General features: G+C 34.1%; 1 protein-coding gene across 3 annotated transcripts in view; it reads left to right on the top strand.

Moving 5' to 3' along the window:
• Positions 1–21,556, top strand: part of LAMA3 (laminin subunit alpha 3) — a 310,601-nt gene that overhangs the window by 217,937 nt on the left and 71,108 nt on the right. For 2 of the 3 annotated variants that reach the window (XM_031946523.1, XM_031946522.1), the window contains exons 36-41: positions 1,374–1,518; positions 2,928–3,068; positions 4,539–4,700; positions 10,252–10,353; positions 13,691–13,774; positions 18,619–18,849. In XM_031946523.1, coding sequence (XP_031802383.1) covers positions 1,374–1,518; positions 2,928–3,068; positions 4,539–4,700; positions 10,252–10,353; positions 13,691–13,774; positions 18,619–18,849 — 865 coding nt within the window. Of the gene's footprint in view, positions 1–1,373; positions 1,519–2,927; positions 3,069–4,538; positions 4,701–10,251; positions 10,354–13,690; positions 13,775–18,618; positions 18,850–19,415; positions 20,231–21,556 lie in introns of those variants that run through there. The other variant, XM_031946524.1, reaches the window with a different exon arrangement.

Raw genomic sequence — 21,556 nt, 5'->3', positions numbered from 1 at the left:
GTGTTGGACCATGTGACCTCTGAGTTCTCATCTGACTCTATAATTCTCTGATTCTTACTATTTCTCTTTGGTCATATTCTGATTGAAATTCATCTTTACTAAAGTGTTACCTCATCCATCTTATATTTTAGTCTCTGATTATGCAATGAAAGAATTTCCTCTTGTTATAGAAATTTCACATATCAGCAAAAAGGTAGGGAGTTATTTTGGCAGGAAATGGGGAGGGGACAATCTTTTTCAAATTATATTTTATTTTTTCCCTCTTAAAATAATTTTTAAGTATTTTTTTAAGTTTTGAGTTTCAAATTCTATCCCTTCCTCTCTCCCTACCTTCCCTGCCCCCTGAAATGGTAAGCAATCTGATATGGTTTATAGATGTACAATCATGTGAAACATTTCCATATCAGTTATTTTATACAGGAAAATTCAGATAGGAAAAGAAAAATAGAGAAAGAAGAAAGAAAGAAAGGAAGAAAGAAAGAAAGAAAAAGATATTCTATCACAATTATATAGCACAGCATGTTCAGCCATTTAGATACCACAAAAAAACTGCCATAAATATGTTTGTACAAATAGGTCCTTTTCCCTTAAAAAAAATCTCTTTGGGATATGGACCTATCATTGTTATGGACAATTTTATATAGCCCTTTAAGCATAGTTCTAAATTGCTCTCCAGAGTGGTTGGATCAGTTCACAACTCCACCAAGAGTACATTAATGTCTCTGTTTTCCTTCATCCAGGAGGTGATAATGTTGATATTGTGATAAATTTATTTCCATATAATTAGTTTGCTTTGTAATCCTATATATTTCTTTTTAAGTTTTAAAACATTATCCTGAGAAGGGGGTCCATAAATATCATCAAATTGCCGAAAGGATCCCTTATACACAAAAAGTTAAAAACCCCAATCTAGCATCTGCTCAATGACTCCTAGAAAATCTGATTTAACCTCCTTAAAGCAGGGGTTCTAGGAAGTCTGGTAAAACCTTGGGGACCCCCTTTCAGAGAATGGTTTTTTCCTGCATTCAAAATTAGTTAGACTGGAGGGAACAATCCATGAGGGAATTTTTTATGTTAGTCTATGAATATAGGAGACAGCATAGAGGAGAGCAAAAGATAAGTGGATTTTATCCACTTATCTTCATAAGGACTCAGCTATAAAAGAGGTATGAATCAAATGTATCTCAGAACCTGTTTCTTTCTCTCAGATTTGATGAGTCTGAAATTTTAACTATGTGGAAGACTCCTAGGTATAGCTAGTGTCTGTTTAGTTACTTTGGGGCAGTACTTTCCCTGGTATTATATTACAGATGGATATGGGATAAATGTTCTAAGGAAAATAATGAATAATTTCTCCCTTTGATTTTCTAAAGATGCAAGCCCAGAATAACAGGACGTCAGTGTGATCGCTGTGCATCTGGGTTTTATCATTTCCCTGAATGTCTTCCTTGCAATTGCAACCAAGATGGGACTGAGTCAGGAGTCTGTGATCCATGGACAGGTGCATGCCTTTGTAAGGTAAGACACATCAGACCAGTTATCAGAAGCTAACAAATAAATGGTCTGGTTTTGTTTTGTTTTTATTTATTAATAAGAATAATTATAAACTGCATTTATATAATGCTTTAAAGTTTGCAAAGTGCTTTACAAATATTATTCTATTTTGTCCTCACAATCACTCTTGGCAGAAAAGTGTTATTTATTATCCTAGTTTTATAGAATAGAATAATAACACCACCTCTTCTTAGGGTTGTTGAGAGTATCAGATAAGATATTTGTAAAGCATTTAGCCTACCGTATAAGAGATGATATATCAATGTTTATTCCTTTTTCTAGGACAAGGTGAATGTAAACTCTCAGAAGACTTTGTCTTTGTAGCTTTAGCCCAACATCTCATACATAGAAATTTAATAAATCCTTCTTTTTAAAAATTATTTTTCATTTAACAAAAATTGGTTTTTCTCCTCTTCCAAACCAATTCAAGAAACATTTAAGAAAAGAATTAAAACTTGTGAAGATTTGAATGAACTGATTCAGAATGAAGTGAACAGAACAGGGAGAACAATTTATACAATAAGAGCAAATGTAAAAACAAAAACAAAAAACTTTGAAAGACTTAAAAACTCTGGTCTACATAATGACCAGTCATGATTACATGGTGCCATTGATAAAGAATTCGATCTACCTTCTAGCAGAAGAGTGATGACTGCTAGGTCTTATGTATAGTGAATGGGTTGTCTGCTCATTTTAATCTCTCCCATTTCCTATGTATCCTTTCTTTATAAGACTTGAGTATATTTCATGATATCAGTGAAGAGCCTTATTCTGGAGTCCTCCAAACAGATATTGGATAATGATGGCAACTATGGAACAGATATTTGTTTAAACTAATATATGTTATCCATCCATCTGTTTACCCATGTATATCTAGATAGATAGAGAGACAAATAGATAGATAGATAGATAGATAGATAGATAGATAGATTTGGTGGGACATGACCTGCCCATATCTTTGGTACTTTTCATATATATTTGGGATACAATTTTATCATCCCATGTCTTTTATTTATTTTTGAAAACTTGGGTCTTTCTATTTCAGCTAAGCTAGAAGGATCACTCACTGGTCATATCACACTGCTAATGGGCAATTTCAACCTGGACCAGTTTGCTCCTCCTTAGGCAGCCTGTAAACTCTCTCTCTCTCAGAGGTTTATTAGTGCCATATTTGGTACAAACATCCTATCAGCTTGGTACATTGAAGCTCAGACTCACAAGCTCAAGTAATCTGTACCTGGCCATCCATTTCTTTTAATGTTTTGTAACCACCTATGTACCAACACTTCCTATTTTCACAGAATTTGAGAACAAAATGCTGCCAGCGGACTTAGAAAAAACATACTGACCTCATTTCCTTTTTGCTTTAATAGGAAAATGTAGAAGGTGCAGAATGTAATGTTTGCCGGAAAGGGTCATTTTACTTGGACCCCACTAATCCAAAGGGATGTACCAGCTGCTTCTGTTTTGGAATAAGTGATCACTGCCACAGTACAAATAAGCGGAGGGCTAAGGTATGCCAGACATTGCAGTCTTTCTGTTTTTACTTGGTTGCCATATATTAATTCATCTGAAATGTCAACTTTTTAAACAGTTCATTGTCAGACTTGATAATGATGAGCTTGGGTAGTAATGATCTGAAATAACATATTTAGGGTCTTTTTTCCCCTTGCCCCTTCTCTCCATATGATAATTTCTAAATTTTTAATTTCTTTCCATAATAATTTACCATCATATTTTCCCTATCCCTATTACTAGCTCATAAAAAGAAGTACTTTGATATTTTCAATATCCACTTTCTCATTTGCTTAGTATTGCTTAGTTTTGCTCAACCTATAGAAAAAAGAAGCCATGTTTAATTTTTTCAATTATTTATCTCTTTCAAGGAGGTAAATTGATAAGAAGGTGGAAAAGGATTAGAGATTCAGAAGGAACCACCATTTCCCTGGCCAAAAAAGGACTATCAATTTCAGTTTATCAGCTACTTCTTATTTCTCATAGTTTTTCTTCTACTGCTTTATGATTTGGTTTTTAACTATGCTATATATGCCCTATTTAAAGAGTGAAAGGATTCCACCATACTCCAAATAATATTGGAAAACTCTGAGAGTTAATAAGATACATGTCTGCTATAAGGAATTTCTTTAGGTAGATTCAGGGGGGAAAGGTATATTCTATCCAGAACTTTGCTATTCCAGATCACATTGGGCATGGTCTCTCCTACACCAGTTGTATCAAATTGAGCATGATGTGATTAAACTTTCAGGGAAATCTATAACACAATGTCTTCTCTATTGTAAACAATTGAGTAATTTCTCAATAAGTCTGTAGCAGAGAAGTAGAGGACTATTGTAGCAGAGTATTATATAATATCTAATTAAGGTCACTGTAGCAGATGTTTTTATTCAAGTACTTTTCTTTGTCACAAAGGAGACAAATCTTTTTTTTTTCAGTCTTCTTTTGCTTATACTTTAAAAAATTTTTTTATTATAGCTTTTTTATTGACAGAACATATGCATGGGTAATTTTTCAACATCGACCCTTGCAATCTCTTCTGTTCCAACTTTTCCCTTCCTTCCCTCTACCCCCTCCCCTACATGGCAGGTAGTCCAATACATGTTAAATATGTTAAAGTTTATCTTAAATACAATATATGTGTACATATTTATACAGTTCTCTTGTTGCACAAGAAAAATTGGATTTAGAAAGGTAAAAATAACCTGGGAAGAAAAACAAAAATGCCAGCAGTCCGGAATCATTTCCCAGTGTTCTTTTGCTGGGTGTATTTGGTTCAGTTTATCACTGATCAATTGGAACTGAATTGGATGGAGGATTAAATCTTGAGGAAAATGGGAAGTGAAATAACTACATTGTAAAGCCAAAAGACATCATTAAAATATGTTTTTCAAAAGAAATCTGCAACAACAAAGCTCATGGATAAAAAAAATGTGAATTAATTTAATTCTCATACTTTTATGTTCCAGTTTGTTGACATGATGGGTTGGCGCCTGGAGACAACAGATCAAATGGACATCCCTGTCACCTTCAACCCGGGCAGTAACAGTGTGGTTGCTGATGTTCAGGAACTGCCTTCCTCGGTCCATAGCGTGTTCTGGATTGCACCATCATCCTATCTGGGGGACAAGGTTTGAAATGTCAAAAGAATGGCCAACTCTTCATAATCGATTATGAAAACTATAAATCTGAAAGAAAAGAAGCTCCCAGTTTTGTCCAGCTTCATTGTATCCTAGCAAAGGATCATATTGAGTTCATCCTTCTTTTCACAGAGAATTTGCCATTCTTCATTCAGGCCCTCATTAAATCAACATTTTCAATAGCTCTCTGATTGTCCTGTTCTCCACTCCATATGCAGAAAGGGGAAAGTATTTCCTACTGTTTTTTGACTCAGTAACATGAGATCCCTCTGTCTTATGTTTTCAAAACTGTAGAGGAGAAAAGTCTCTTTTCTTGTCTTGCATGTCATGAAGGGCCTCTTGAGGTCTTCGCATGAAAGACTGGGTACCAGGGTATAAAAAGAATGCTCTCAAGATGATTTATCAGATAGTTCTGAGCCCCCTTAAAGAGTGACCTCATTTTAATAGGAACTCAACTCTGGGACTTGGATTATCAAAAACAGAATTTTTAGGTTAGAACAGAGGTCAGAGCCATCCTCACTACTCCCATTACACACAGCTTCAATGAGAATTCTTTGTACCATATCTCCTAAGAAGGGGTCATATAGCTTTAAACTTCTAGTGGTAAGAACCTATTACCTCTTAAGGGAGAGTATTCCCATTGTAGATAGCTGTGGTTTTTAGGCTTTTTCCTTATATTGGCCTGAAATCTACCCTCTTGAAATTTCCATCTTTTGGTGTGAGTTCTATTCCTTGGGGCTCAGCAGAGAAGGCCTAATCCCCTTTCCACAGATCAGCCTTTCAAATATTTAAAATCACTGGTTACATTCTCCCTCAGTCTTCTTTTCTTAAACCAGAAGTCCAGAGAATATTGGCCTTTCAATGTATCTGCAGATCAATTATGAATCAGTAGCAAAATTAATGTTTTAAAAGAGCACCTTAGTATAGAAATCGTGCTTGAATGTTTTCCTTCCCTGTCCAGAAATTCATTAAAATTAACCAGGAGAGTAAATAATGGTGGCAGTTTACACTGAACAAAAAGTAATTATGGCCATCATCCCAGCACATGTACATATCTTTTCCTATATCCCTCCTTCCTTCTTTTCAACTCCCTAAGTCTCAGTAGCTTCAATAGTCAAATCTGGCTGAGGAAGTTAGTATTGATCCCTTGTCTCATCAAGATTAAGATATTCCTTTGCCCTGATCCAAAATAAGTGCAGAGTATAGAAATCAATAAATAATATAATTATTTAGAATAGGAATAATTAGGACATTTTCTTCCTATCACTAGAGTGATCCCTTTTAAATTTAAAACAAGTTAGGTGCTTAAGGAAATAACAGCTGTTCCTATGGGCAAGCAAGTTCTCTATAAGATATGATAGAGCAGAGTGCTTACTTTTAAAATGGGGCAGGGCCTTCACTATCCAAATGCAAAATTTATTTATTTTATAAAGAACTGCTTTCAAAAATAAAAATAAAAAAGAACTGCTTTCACCTCAATTAGGGAAGAACAGTTAAAAAAAAATGCTGACAACCTCCTCCCTCTTCTTGCAGTAATCTACTCACCAAATGAAACCATTCCCAATGTTCTCTCCTACACCAATTGTGTCAAATTTCACATTCAAACACTATTTGCTGCAAATGACGATTTTTAGATGACATTTTATCATCAGTTCTTTGTTTTAAAGCCATTATAAAGCTTCTTGTCAGTATAACAAAAGAGAGAAAATGGAATGATTCAGAGGATTATTCAAGGAAGCAAATACAATGAAGTGTCAGCCCAAAAAGATTCACTAATAGCAACCAACTCAGTTAGTTGGGAATTGTACTCAGACAAACGCAGTGATCTCCTTCAGGATTTTCAAAGGAATCAGGCATAGGAAAGATTTATCCTACCACTAATTTGGCTCAAACTACTTCTTATGGGCCCCAAACCCCTAATTCTGTAACCCGAGGGAATTAGTATTCATTTTCTCACAACGTATAGCAGCTTGTAAAGTATTCTCTTTTCAGCCAAGCCTGAAAAATAGATGCTGGAAATATTAGTCTCAATATTTTAAAAGGAGATATTTGAGCCTCAGAGAGGTTCAAGGTCACACAACCGCAAATGGATATGACAGACCCAGAAAGCCAATCTAGATCTTCTGATTTCTAATCTAGCTCTGGGCTATGGAGATTAATGTACATAAACATAGTGATATCCTAATTCCCTTTCCTCCTTGTTTTCTTCTCCCTCCCTTCATAATTCCTTTTTCCCTTCTTCTTTTAGCTAGTCAAAATAGCTAAATAATCTTTTTTCCCTCAATAATATTTTATTTTCCAAATACATGTAAAGGCAGTTTTTGACATTCATTTTTATAAGACTTTGTGTTGCAAATTTTTCTCTCTCCATCCCTTTGCTCCTCCCTCCCAAAAACAGCAAGCAATCTGATATAGATTAAATGTCTGATTCCTTTAAGCATATTTCAATATTTGTCATGATATGTAAGAAAAATCAGACCCAAAGTTTTAGAAAAAACTAAAGGAAGGAAAAGCAAACAAATAACCAAACAAAAAAGGTGAAAATATTGTGTGTTGATTCACATTCAGTCTCCATAATTCTCTTTCTGCATTCAAATGGCATTTTTCATCTCAAATCTATTGGAATTGTCTTGAAACATCAAATTGAAATAACTAAATAATCTTAGCCTTTTCAATCACATTTAAGATGCTCATTTGGAAACACATTGCTTTTATGTTTAAATATCTCTTTAAATTAAAAAAAATAATAGGTTTCAAGAAAAACCAGTCAGAATGGATACCCAATGCTAGCTCCTGATATGCTTACATTCAACAATCATTGATGATATAGCTGCTTTTGAGATCCTTCCCTTCCATTTCTTCTCTTTAGACCAGCCCTTGAGACATAACTATTACTCTGTGACTTTTGCTTTATTTAAGAAAGGACATATCTAGATTGGAGATGGGAGAATCAAAGCATATGATCCTCAAGTCTCTTTTTAGGTGATTAGGTATAGAAGTTATTTGGGATGAGGTCCATTTGCTACTATACACACAAATTTAATCAATGTTATGAGAGGCAATTGTTTTTTTGAAAGGGCATTGGATCTAGAATCAAAAGAACAGGGGTTCAATCCCATCTTTGCCATTTGTGCCATCTTCAGCAAGTTACTTAGTGACCTCATCTGTAAAAAGATATAAGCACAAATTTAATCAATGTGATGATGCAGCTGCTTTTGAGACCATTCCCTCTCATTTCTTCTCTTTCGGCCACCCCTTGAGACATAACTCTTACTCTGTGACTTTTGCTTTATATATGAAAGGACAAATCTAAATTAGAGATGACTTGGAAAGAAGGGAGAATCAAAGCATGTAATCTTCAAGTCCTAAGCCTCTCATACTTACATTCTGGACATTAAAAAGGTTCCCGCAGGTTAGGAACTGACCAATTGGTAAAATCAAAGGATCTTAGTTTTTTATGTTAAATCTATTTAGAAATTTTTATAATAATTTATTTTCCCCAATAGCATGTTAAAAGTTTTTAACATTTGGGTTTTTTTTTTTAAGTTTTGAGTTCTAAATTCTATTTCTCTCTTCCTCTTCTTCCCACTCTCTGAGACTGTAAACAATCTAATATAGGTTATATATATACAATCACATGATTTCCATATTAGTAATTTCATACAAGAAGACTTAGAGAGAGACAGAGAGAGAGAGGAAGGAAGGAAGGAAGGAAAAAAAGGAGGGAGGGAAGAGGGGGAGAGGGAAAGGAGTTTTGTTGTTGTTTGCTTGTTTTTTGTTTTCTTTCTCAATTTTTTTCTCTTTTTGATCTGATTTTTCTTGTGCAGCATGATAAATGTGGAAATATGTTCAGAAGAATTTCACATGTTTAACGTATATTGAATTACTTGCTGTCTAGGGGAAGGGGTGGAAGGAAGGGAGGGAGAAAAATTTGGAACAAAAGGTTTAGCAAGAGTAAATGTTGAAAACCATCTTTCATATAATTTGAAATAAAAAGCTTTTATTAAAAAAGAATACAAGTCATTCCCTAATTGATAAATGATCAAAGTATAGGAACAGGCAGTTTTCAAATAAAAATCATAAAGCTACCTATAGTAATTTGAAAAAAATACTCTAAAGGTATTTCTGAGATACCATTTCACACCTATCAGATTGTCAGCTCGCCTTTGATGGGGGATGCTTGATCTGGTTACCTGGGAATTTCAAGTGGGGATAAATGCTGGAACTAAGTCCTTGTTCTGCTCCTTAGAGGTTTGAATTATTTCACTCTTCTTGCTTGCCCCTAAACTTACTCTTTTATTAATAGACAAACCAAGGCTTTCTCTACCCAGGAAAACTATCCTCTAAGTGCAGGTCCTTTTCTTAATGCATCTCAGATCCATAACCTTAGAACTGGGGTGGTGGGCACCAAAGCTACTAATTGTCACTTGTTCTTATACCTTGTGGGACCTATTATGGAACATAGCCTCCTGCACTGGTACATAGCCTCTCCATGCCGTGGTGGCATACGGCATATGTTATCATTCCATCCCAATTCCACTGATCTCTTTGTCTGTCTCCCTGTGCTGATCTAGTCTGGAAGAATGATTTACTTTTTCTTGGATTTCACCATTGGGATTCATTATAATGCATTTTCTGGATTTGTTTTTCCCTCATCCCTATTCCCCAAGCCTCTTTTTCATATTAACTCACTCAGTATACCTTCCCATATACCTTACTGGAGAACTTTTTGTTTATATCTATTAAATTATTAGGTTTGGCCCTTTATTTTATTTTATCTTTTCTCAATAGTATTTTATTTTTCCAATTACATGCAAAGATAGTTTTCAACATTCATTTTTATAAGATTTTAAGTTCCAAATTTTTTCTCCCTCCCTTCATTACTTCTCCCTTGTCCAAGATAGGATGCAATCTGATATAGCTTATGCATATACAACCATTTAAAACACATTTCCATATTTGTTATATTGTGAAAGAAAAATTAAAACAAAAGGGGGAAAAAAACCTTGAGAGCAAACAACAAAGAAATGTGAAAATAGTATGCTTCTATCCATATTCAGTCTCCATAGTACTCCCTTTGGTCAATCCATTATTTTAGTCTGGATCTTTATTCTGATCATCTATTTTGTTAGCTATTCCTTTTATAATCCATCATTATTTATAGCCTGCCAGTACATCTCTCTCCTTTCACCATTATCCTGACATTTTTAGGAGACTGGGAGAAATTTGAAAAGTTTGACTCTCTCAGAGGGGGTTCTCTGACTCTTAATTATTATGTATCCAGAGGATTTTGGAATGACAGCCATGCTGGAATGCCTGCTTTGGGGAAAGGTTTTTGATTTTTTTTTTGGAGAGTAATTTAATACCCAGTTAGATACAAACACATAACTGAAATTTCTTTAAAAAGAAGTGATTCAAATGTATTTTAAAGATTAATGGAAATAGCAGAAGAAATCTTTAACTCCTAGAGTGTTTGTTTCATCTAAAGCCAAAACAGTCTTCTCTGAAATGGGTACCATTCATCTTATTTATTCAATTTTAGGTTTCTTCCTATGGTGGCTTCCTGACTTACCAGGTAAAATCCTTTGGCCTACCCAGTGAAGGCATGATGCTCTTGGAGAAGAGACCTGATGTTCAGCTTTCGGTGGGTAGAGAATACTTCCATGAAGTCAGAAAAGAAAGGTTTCTGATTTAAAGAAATAGCATTTAAAATGAATAGCATTTAAAAGTTTTAAGTTAATCTGTTTAAAGGTATCCCTAGGAAATAATAAAAAATATCTCATCAGAAGGAGGATTCTTCCTTCTGAGTAAATCCCATCCCAACCTACAGTGATCTTTCCTTTCTATGAATCCTACCATTTATATTGAGCACTCATAAGTCACTGGGATTGTTAATCATTTATATCTATAGTTATGTATTTTTTATTATTTTTTTCATTTAGAAAGCATGTATTTTCTCTCCTTTCTACTTCCTCCTCTATCCCATTCAAAAAATAAAGAAAACAAAATTTTTTTTAAAAATACATAGTCAAACAAAACATGTAGTCTACCTTTATATCATTTGTTTCTTCCATTTCAAGCTTTCTGAGGACCCATGACTCAATCTTCCTCTTCTTTGTATTCTCCAGGAATCTAGCACAAGGCCTTGAACTAGGGATAATAAATATTCAATAACCAAAGTTCCATCTACAGAAATTTGAATTTGAAGAATCTGGAACAGATTATAATAAGTGAAATAAATCAATTCAGCAAACATTTATTAAGTGCCTACTACATTTAAGACAATTGGCTAGGTGCTATGGCTACAAAGATTTTTTTTTTAACGACCTAGTCATTTAATTCATGAACCTTACATTCTACTGAAGTGGTGGGGGAGGCAAGAATATGACATGATATAAATAAGTATAAGTGAAGGTCAAGATCAATAGGAGAAAAGGAGAAACTCAGACAAGCAACTTAAAAAAAAAACTTAAAGAAAGACCTTTTGGAAGTGAAGGGGAGTGGTATCTGGAAATCCTACACAGAGAAAATGGCAGCTAAGTGGAGTCTTGAAGATTCTGAAAACTGGAGATGAAGAGCAAATTCAAGGCATGGATAATAGTCTACATGAATGCAAAGCAGCAAGTTGTGTTTAAGAAAGAGCTACTAGCTGATTTTGGCTGAAATATAAAGTATACAAATTTTTTAAAAAAGCTTAAAAGTTAGATTGGAGCTAGATTTTAGAGGGTCTTAGTACCAGACTAAGGAAATAAACAATTGAATAATTGTCTTCATGTTTATATACATTTATTCATATATATACTTACATATAAATGTGTATATGTGCATGTATATACACAGCAATAGATGCATGCATTAATTAGATAATGTTTCTATATACATTTATAGTTGGATATATGTGTGGGTATGTGTGGGTATATATATATTAATACAGATAATGAAGAGAATATATATGTATATATTACAAGAGTTGAAAATGGAGCTACAAAGTAAATGTCTCATAAGTTGGAATTATTTTCCATTTCTGAAGATGGAATATAAAAGGAAATATTCTCTTTATTATCTGAACAGAAGGGTATGGTCAACACAACTAAGATTTTTCTCAAGTCATTCATGTATTCTCTCTAACGAGAGAATTTTATGTATTTGACAGTTTTATTAAAAGTAAGGTTATAATTATTTTTAAATAATATCTACATTTTTATTCAAACTATATTGTATTTATGTTCTTTAAATTCATTCTGCCATATATACATGTTTTTCTCCCATTTAATAGAAGGATATTTTGTTTCCTTGTACAATGCCTATCTTATAATAGGTGTTTAAAAATGCTTATGAATTGATTAATTGAGGTTGTTTCAATTTAATTTTTAAAAATTCCACAGACCCTTTGTAGATCCTCTTGAAAACAAAGCATCAAGCTTTTGAAAGTTCAGTGTTGGAAAGAAAAAGTCCATACAATAAAAATTGTAGCATGAGCTTGCTTTTGTTTTCTCTCTCAGCTTCATTTGGTTGCCAGGATGTACATTTTGTTCAAGATCATTAATATAGCTATTTCTGTTGCCAAATGGCTTATTAAGCAAACTGTTGGAACTCACCAAAAGATAATGAACAGAATATTTCCTCTTTATTCCACCTTCAGAAATGGGAAATAATTTCAGTTTATGAGATGTTTACTTTGTGATTCTGTTCTCAGCTCTTGTAATGAAAGGTCTTTGGGAAATTTTCCTTAAACTTTTAGATAAAAAAAAATATTTCTTCATTGTTTTGAATGAATAACAGGCATACAAATCCAAGGCTATGGCAGGCAACTGAGGTTGTTGCTTGAGGCAGAACCTCCTATTTTGTCCTTCTAGTCTCACTGTTTCTGTAACTAGATGTTAGCTAGGGCAAAGCTGAGCGTTTATATGGCTAGATGAGAGCAAGGAATGGATTTGGAGAGATGATTGCTCCTCCACTGCCAATTTTAGAATTGAATAGCCTGCAATGAGACAGCACTGCTGAGCTCATCCTTATGCTTCAGCCACCCAACTACATAGAAAGAAATCATCCAGAATACCTTCCTACCACCCAAATGGAGACTTTCTTGCAATATGGAAATTTAATGCTTCTTTTCCATCCATATACCTTTTACATAAATATACACACATTATATAATAAATGCAAAGCTATATAACATATAGCCATCCTCCCAAGCAAAGTTCAATAAAAGAAAGTTTTCTATTTATGACCAATTTATAACACCAGACAGAAAAGTAATGTCCAGTAATATCAATTCTCCAGTGATTTCTAAAATATTTATTAGAACAAGACATACTATAATACAATGACTTTCCCCCCCTAAAGCTCAGTTCTTACCATGTTAACTTCCCTATTCATTAAACTCCACTGGTTCCTTATTGCTTCCAATATCAAACATGGACTCTTCTTTTTGGATTGCAAAGTCTTTTCCAACCCAGCCCCAATTTATCTCTTAAGCCTTATTCTGTATATTCTGTGATGCAGCCAAATTGTCCTTTTTACTGTTCCTCATATATGACACTTTATCTCCCTTTGACCTAGCATGGAAGGTATTTCCTCCTTCCCTCATTCATCCAAGTATCTTGGTTTTATGGAAGATTTGACTTATGAAGCCTTCCATATAAAGACTTTCTTGTTTCTCTTTGCTGCTAGTACCTCCTCTTCATTACCTTGTATTTATGAAAAAATTTTTTGTTTTATATTCTTCTATGTATACACATTATCTTTTGACAGAATGTAAGCTCTTTATGAGCAAGGACTATTATTTCATCTTTCTTTTTGTATCCCTAATACCTAGCAAAATATTAGGCACACAGGCTTAATACATTCTTGTTAGTTTATTGATATGATAATATTTGTGCATAGTCGTGCAAGGTGTTTGCATTAATGTTATACTTTGACCAATTATGATTTTCCTAGTATTCCACTCAAACATTAAAGTATTAGTTTATCTTTAATAGGGACAGCAAATGACTATTGTCTACATGGACCCGAACAACCCTCTGCCAGACCGACGGTATTATGGACGAGTTCAGTTAGTTGAGGTATGAAATATGAGTGAAAATGGCTTGAGGTTTTGGATCTTAGATATAGGGCATCTGGTTGCATGGTGGACAAAAGACTGGTTAGGAGGACCTTAATTTAAATCTGATCCTAAATGCTTATTAGCTGTGTGACTATGGACAAGTCAACTAACTTCTATTTGCCTCAAATTCCTCAATTGTTAAATGGAGATAATGATAGCCCCTGCTTCTCAGGATTGTTGTGAGGATCAGTTGAGGTAATAAAGTGCTCAGCACTGTGTCTGGCACATGATTTGCCATTTCCTTCTCCAGCTCATTTTCCAGATGAAGAAATCGAGACAGAATTAAGTGACTTGCCCAGTGTCACACAACTAGTAAGTATCTAAAGTCATGTCTAATAAGTGTCTGAGGTTGGATTTGAACTTGGGAAGATGAGTTTTCTCTATTCATTGTGCCATGAAGCTACCCTCACTGTACTATATGCTGGCGATATAAAGATGAAAAGCAAACAGTCCTGTCTTTATTTTTTTCCTTTTTAAAATTATTTAAAGCTTTTTATTTTCAAAACATATGCATAGTTTTCAAAATTCATCCTTATAAAACCTTGTGTTCCAAATTTTTTCTCCTCCTTTCCCCCCACCCACTCCCCTAGACAGCAAGTAATTCATTATATGTTAAGCATGTGCAATTCTTTTATACATATTTCCACAATTATCATGTTGCACAAGGAAAAATCAGATCAAAAAGGAAAAAAAGAGAAAGAAAACAAAAAGAAAGCAATTAACAAAAAAGTAGCAAATAACAAAAAAGTGAAAATACTATACTCTGATCCACACTCAGTCCCCACAGTCCTCTGGGTGCAGATGGCTCTCTCTATCACAAGATCATTGGAACTAGCCTGAATCACTTTGATGTTGAAGAGAGTCACGTCCATCAGAATTGATCATTGTATGATCTTGTTGCTGCATATAATGTTCTCTTGACTCTACTCACTTTATTCACTATCAGTTCATGTAAGTCTCTTCAGGCCTCTCTGAAATCATCCTGCTGATTGTTTCTTATAGAATAATAATATTCCATAACATTCATATACTTATCCAGCACTCTCCAGCTGATGAGCATCTTCTTATTTCCAGAGTTCCAAAAAAGCAGTTCTGCCTTTTAGGAGCTTATATTTTCTACAAATATTTCATTGGCCTTCAGGAACCTTTATTTTGACCCTCCATCATTTTGAAAATATTCCCTGTTCGTTCTGATGCACTGTATTCAAGCACACATGTGTGAGAGAGATATGCTTGCATTTATATATGTAATATATATATATATATCAAAGCTTCTTAAACTTTTTGTACTCATACATAGCATCTTTTTGTGCTCTCAGGCATATAAGTATGTAAAATAAGTATACAAATCAGACATTACTGGTAATAAATGATAATTTTGTGATCCCTACATTCAGTTATGAGACCCCATTTGGGGGTCACAAATCACAGATTAAGAAACTGAGATATGTATTACATGTATAATATAAAAATAATATATCCATACCTAATACATAGATATATTATTATATTTTCTACAAATACTATTGATATATATTATATTCATATGTAAGATGCATGTATATGTGTGTATGTATAAGTGAGGAGATAGAATTTTTTCTGAATTAGAAACATTGATGTAAAACTTAAAATATGGATATTAATCTGGATCCATGGCCACATCAACACAGGCACTGTTCACTCTGTCAAAATTTAATACTGGAACCTCCCTGAAGGAAAGCCTTTTTCATTTTTCAATGAAAAAAGAGGGAACCTGACTTAGCAAAAAAATAAGAAAGAAATCTTTCTTGTTATCTAAATTGGAGGCATTCTTGTTATTGAATAATACTATTAGCTTATATATTGCAGTTGATCTTTTTTAGGAATAAAGCCATATGTGATCTACATATAATATATGGGGTTCTAGGTACAAATCATTGCCTACCTCACAGCTGTGAAAGAATTTCTTTGAAGAATTTAAAATTATAAATGTGTCAAGGACTTTTTCATGAAATGAAGGGTCAGAGTTGTTTTTTTTAAAAAATTAGTAATAAGCAAATAATAATAAATGTTTATATAACACTACATTAAGGGCTTTACAATTATCTCATTTGATTCTAACAAAAACCTCAGGAGGTAGGTGCTATTATTTCCCCCATTTTGTGGATGAGAAAACTGAAGCAGAGCTTAAGTGACTTGTCTAGGGTCACATAGCCTTTAAGGTTTCCAGCTCAGTGGTTTTTGAATTCCTGCTTCCACATCCAGAACTTTGTACACTGCACCACTCAGCTGCTCTCAGGAAAGCACCTACTTTCCTACCTTACTCAGTCAGGCAAAAAATGAGTCTGTTACTCTGGTCACATTTATTTTCTCTCAGCTTCAGTTTCTTCAGCTGTAAAATGACGGCATTGGATTTGATGGCTTCTACTGAACTTTCCAACTCTAAATCTGTGATCCTATGATCCTTCTGACTCAAAAACAATACTTATATACCTTTCCTGATGGGCCAATCCTCCCTGCCTTCCTCTGCTTTCAGATTGTCTCCTCCCATTTTCTGACCTTTAAGCTCTTTTACACATTCTTATAGAGAGAATATGATTTAATCATTTGTAAGGTATCATTGTCTTTATTCACTAACACAGTGATAAAAGCACAGGATTAGAAATCAGAAGACTCAGGTCCTAGTGTTGGCCCCTGGAACTTACTATCAATGCAGCCATTGGCAAGTCAGTTTATCCTTTATAGATTTCAGTTTCATCATATGTAAAATGGGACAAATGAATAATGTCTAAGGTTCCTTCCAACTCTTACCTTTCTATTTCTCCCTTGCTAAATCCTTACCCTTCTATTCCCATATATATTTTGAAAATTCTGTCTAGATTGGCAGTTCTCAAACTATAGTCTTAGAACCCCTTAAAATTGTTGAGGACCCCAAAGAGACTTTGTTTATGTGAGTTTTACTATCTCTACCTATCATTTTAGAACTTAAAATGTCTTAGTATTTTGTAAATTTATTATGTATTATGAAAATAATTTTGATTTCACAGGCCCCTTGAATGGATCTCAAGCATTCTTGAGGGGTCCTGATCCACACTTTGAGAACTGCTGTTCTCAAGGACCTTGTTAAGAATTTTTTTCCAAGCCACAACATCTCAGTTATATGAAATAATTAAGGAGAACAGTCATGTACCAAAATTAAAATGTATTCATTGTCTCAATACAATTTGCATGTTCTTGCATAAATTATGTTCTGTTATTAGACCACTTACAAGTTTTTAAAAAATTGCTGTAGCCTTGGCCTGTTGTTTCTTAATTTGTCTTCTGTTTAGCCACCTGCTATCATTGATCCACATCTCCTCTGCTAGAAAGGCTTGATAGTGAAAGGGCAGAAAAAAGAGAGCAAAAGGATGGGTGAAAGAGAAGAAGGTCAGGCCCCGCAAAAGCCTTTTGTTAGACTCTGGGACCAAAATGTGGAGAATGCTGGCCTAGATTTTTTCATCCCTTAGGGCACGAGCTCTGCCAATAACTTTATTATAGCTTCCTTGTTGGTGCTTAACAATAAAAATGCAGTTCCACATCCTACAAACACTGAAGAGTAAATGTTAAATTATAATAAAGATCTGAATTTTATGATAAAGTCAAGTTTTCCTAACAATAATAGCATCTATCTACTTGGGCAGTTTCATGTTTGTAATATTTTTTATGTCCTCAATAAGCAAGTATTTAAAATTAAGAGCCCAATATTGGAAAACTTTTCTTTTATTCTTTTACTTATTCTATTTGTTCTTGGGAGAGCCAAGCATGTCAGTGGTATCAGATAACATAAAAGTTCTTTCATATTTTGAAATTATTTTTATGATTTATTAGAATTTCTCTTATCTATATAAGTACTTTAAAAACAGAATATTTACAAGCAGATATTATCATTTTACTTTAAAATAAAAATTTTCTTCCTATTCCATCACATGCAAATGCATCATGTCATTCAGCTTATTCCTTAGATATTCTTAAATTTCTATCCTTTGGACTTCATGGTATAGTGGAGATACCATGAGAATCAGGAAGGAGTCCAAGTACATTCCCAGTCTGAACATTTAAATACCTCTATGACCACAAGCAAATCATTTAACCTTTCTGTGCTTCAGCTTCTTCATTTATAAAATGGAAATAATCATATTTTACTACCTATTGCATACAGTAATATGACTAAAATACTTTGGAAAGTTTCAAATTCAGCATGAATATAAGGGGTTTTCACTTGGTTTCCAACTCTTTTCATCCCTTCCTCCAAGTTTCTCCTACATTGGGAGTAGCAAGATAAGGGACAAATAATTTCTAAATGCAAATATCCCCACGTGGTTTTTGTTAGTTTACTTTTTTGTCCATTTCAATATAGTTTTATTTCTAGTTATTAGTGATTACCTGCCTTCCTTGAATTGATTTGGAGCTAATGTTTAAAATGATTGTACATGTATAAATTATATCAGACTAATGTCTTACAGAGGGAGGAGAAAGAGAGAAGGGAAAATGGAACTCAAAATCTTATAAAAGTGAATACTGTGTTTAACATATATTGAATTGCTTGTCATATAGGGGAGGGGTGGGAAGAGGAGGGAGAATTCTGAAACACAAGGCTGTTGTCAAAATTATCTATGCATTTGTTTTGAAAATAAAAAGCTTTATTAAAAAATTAAAAAGTGAATGTTGAAAGTGATCTTTACATGTAATTGGAAAAAATAAAATACTATTACGTGAAAATAAAAAAGAATTGATTTGTAGTCTGCTTATCTCAAGGATAATGTTACCTTTTGTTTTCATGTTTAGGGAAACTTCAGGCATGTCAGCAGCAATAACCAGGTATCTAGAGGAGAGCTGATGATGGTTCTGTCTAGACTGGATGGCTTACACATCAGAGGCCTTTATTTTACTGAGACTCAGCGGTTAACCCTAGGTGAGGTGGGTCTGGAAGAAGTCACCAGTACAGGAAGTGGAAGCATCGCATACAATGTAGAGATATGTTCCTGCCCCCCTGACTATACTGGTGACTCATGCCAGGTAGGAAATTTCTCTTTTGTCAATATGCTATATTGGATTTGATTCATTTCAGGTGTGGAAGGTTATGGCTGCTGTTCATTACCATTTCCCCATGCTTTTCTGTAAAGGTATCTAGCAGATATAAGTATCTTTAAAAAAAATCTTATAAGGCTTTTAATTGAAATTTCATCTATCTGCTACAACATTCAGGGGTAAGAACAGGCTGTATTCTGTGTTAGGATTTGTGCTGAAAAGAAAGTACAGTTCATTTATGGAGCATGTCACTGTCCAAGAAATGGAATATGCTGAGGGGAACTAATACTCAGCCTAGGAATAAGCCTCTGATTTTCCATTCCTTGCTAGACCCTCGTTCAAGTTTGGAAAATAGCTTAACAAATTCTTGAGAGTAACCATGAAAGAAAGATTAAGTCTGATTAAATCCTTTCTTTAAAAGGGATTTTTAAATAATTTAAATTTTTAAATTTAAATTCAAAGTTTTTTTTTTAAATACAAAGCTTGAATGACTGTTTTAAAAAAACTTATTTATATTTTAATAGAATTGGAGGGGTACCTTTAAAACTTTTCATTTCATCTTTTTTGATTTTTTTTGATTTTTGATTTTTGAAATCTTTGACCAGGAAATTTAGACTGAACCTATACACTAGATTTTTAAGTTTTTCAGAATGTAGATTCCCTTATTGGCTAATGATCCATAGATCTTTTTTTCTCTCCTTCCTAAGAGAGTTTTCTCTTGCAATATTTATAAAGTATAAAAAACAGCCTCTCTTCCCCCCTCATATTTTTTCTCCCCTAGTCACTCTTCCAAGATAAAAAATACATAGCCCAAAGGAAGCTGCGGAACCCTTGCCCTGCCTCCCTTATGTCTCAGGAATATTCCTGTGGCATTACTCACCCTGTGATTTATGGCTACTCTCGTCGTCTAGTGCTGTCTGATTTGTGTGAGGTGGGTAGAAGGTGAAGCTGGCCACACCTCACGGGAATTACAGAGCGGTACATGCACCTTGGGTCCTATTAGTGTTCCCTTGCACAGTCTGACTCATGTGGGAAGTTTAGGTGGGGCGTGCTGCAGCCCAGCCTGCAGGCAGCCTCCCTTACCTGACTCAGATCGCAGGACAGGTATAAGAGGAAAAGCACCCAGTGAGTGCATGCACAGGCAGGCTGTCCAGGGACCAGAATGGGGGCACCACGCATGAGGCCAGCCCCAAGCACGGGATGGCTATTAATCCTTGGGGCCACCCTGGGCCATTGTTTGGGTTACAACACACAGCAAAGAGTAGCCTTTCCTCAGTTCCATGGTCAAAGCCATCAGCACCCGAGTAATGTGGATTTTCATGGCCAAGCCCATCAGCGACCAGCTAAGGTGGATTTTAGACCAAGTCAGGTAATGAATGACCTTTTCTCTATTGGTTTGGGTGGGTAGGTGTGAATCGATCAAATCCTTTCCTCTGTAATATTCTTAAAATAAATGGGAAGGAAGAAATTGAGGTAGGGAGTTGGAAAAAGAAGACTGTTTATCTTCTTCTATTGACATTGTACACCTAGTGGATTATTTCCTTAAGCTACAAAGAATGCAAATATCTGTCCACCTTGAAATTCTGAGGTGCTCCATAAGGTCAGAGCCCTAAGCACAGTGTTAATTAAATTAGTGTTCTGCTAGATGTCTGCTTCCAAATCACCAAGACATAAAAATATAGTCCAGTACATTTTGAGTGGAAAAAAATTTTTCCCTCAGGACTATTAAAATATAAGGACAAGGAGGACAGTCAGTAATGATCAGATAAAATATGTTCAATACAGAACAAATATGTTTTCATTTGTCAGGCTTCAAGAATTTCTAAATTCAAAAGCATACAGTTATATATATATATATATATATATATATATATATACACACACACACACACACATACATACATACACACATATGTCATCTCCCATCAACTTTCTGGACATCTTATATCTACAAAGAGGGAAATATATGCCCGACAGCTGTTTAAAATGGTAAAGCAAACTAGTGGTGACATGTTATAATTTAATCCTAGACATTGTAACCTAAGACCAAAAATCATTTACATCAGCTTATCAGAAAAGTTAGTATTAAAACAAAAACAAATATATTTTTAATGTTTATTTATTGAAAGAATATCTTAAAACACATTTAATTCTACGTAGAGATTAAGAACTTTGTTGATATAATCTGTAGAAACTAAATGTCATTTAAAACTACCTGTGACTTGTTTCTGGACAAATATATACATATTTTATACACATATGTACATGTTCTGTATGTATATATATATATATATATAAGGCACTGAGACACACCATTTTCTAATTATAGAAATATTATTATTCTCAAGAAAAGTCACAGAATTTTATATAAAATTCAACTCATTTATTCAGGTCATATCAACTATCTAACTGTCTGACTATCTGATAGCTACACACTGTATAGCATATACACACAAAATTATATACAAAGTCTTAGCATAGTTTTAAGCTCAAAGTTTTACTCCACTAAGTCTTTTGGACCATCCTATATATTCACACAGACAAAAATATGTACCTTATTGAAAATGTCATCTGTTTAAATTAAAAGCAAATTTACATATTTGTGTGTGTGTGTATGTGTGTGTCTGTATCTGTGTCTGTGTTTATACCTCTATATAGATTAGAGATTCTTTATTCTCTTCAATCCCCAACAAAA

Source organism: Sarcophilus harrisii, chromosome 1 (assembly GCF_902635505.1).
Source record: "Sarcophilus harrisii chromosome 1, mSarHar1.11, whole genome shotgun sequence".
Lineage (NCBI taxonomy): Eukaryota > Metazoa > Chordata > Mammalia > Dasyuromorphia > Dasyuridae > Sarcophilus > Sarcophilus harrisii.
This window is presented reverse-complemented; position numbering and strand designations above follow the sequence as displayed.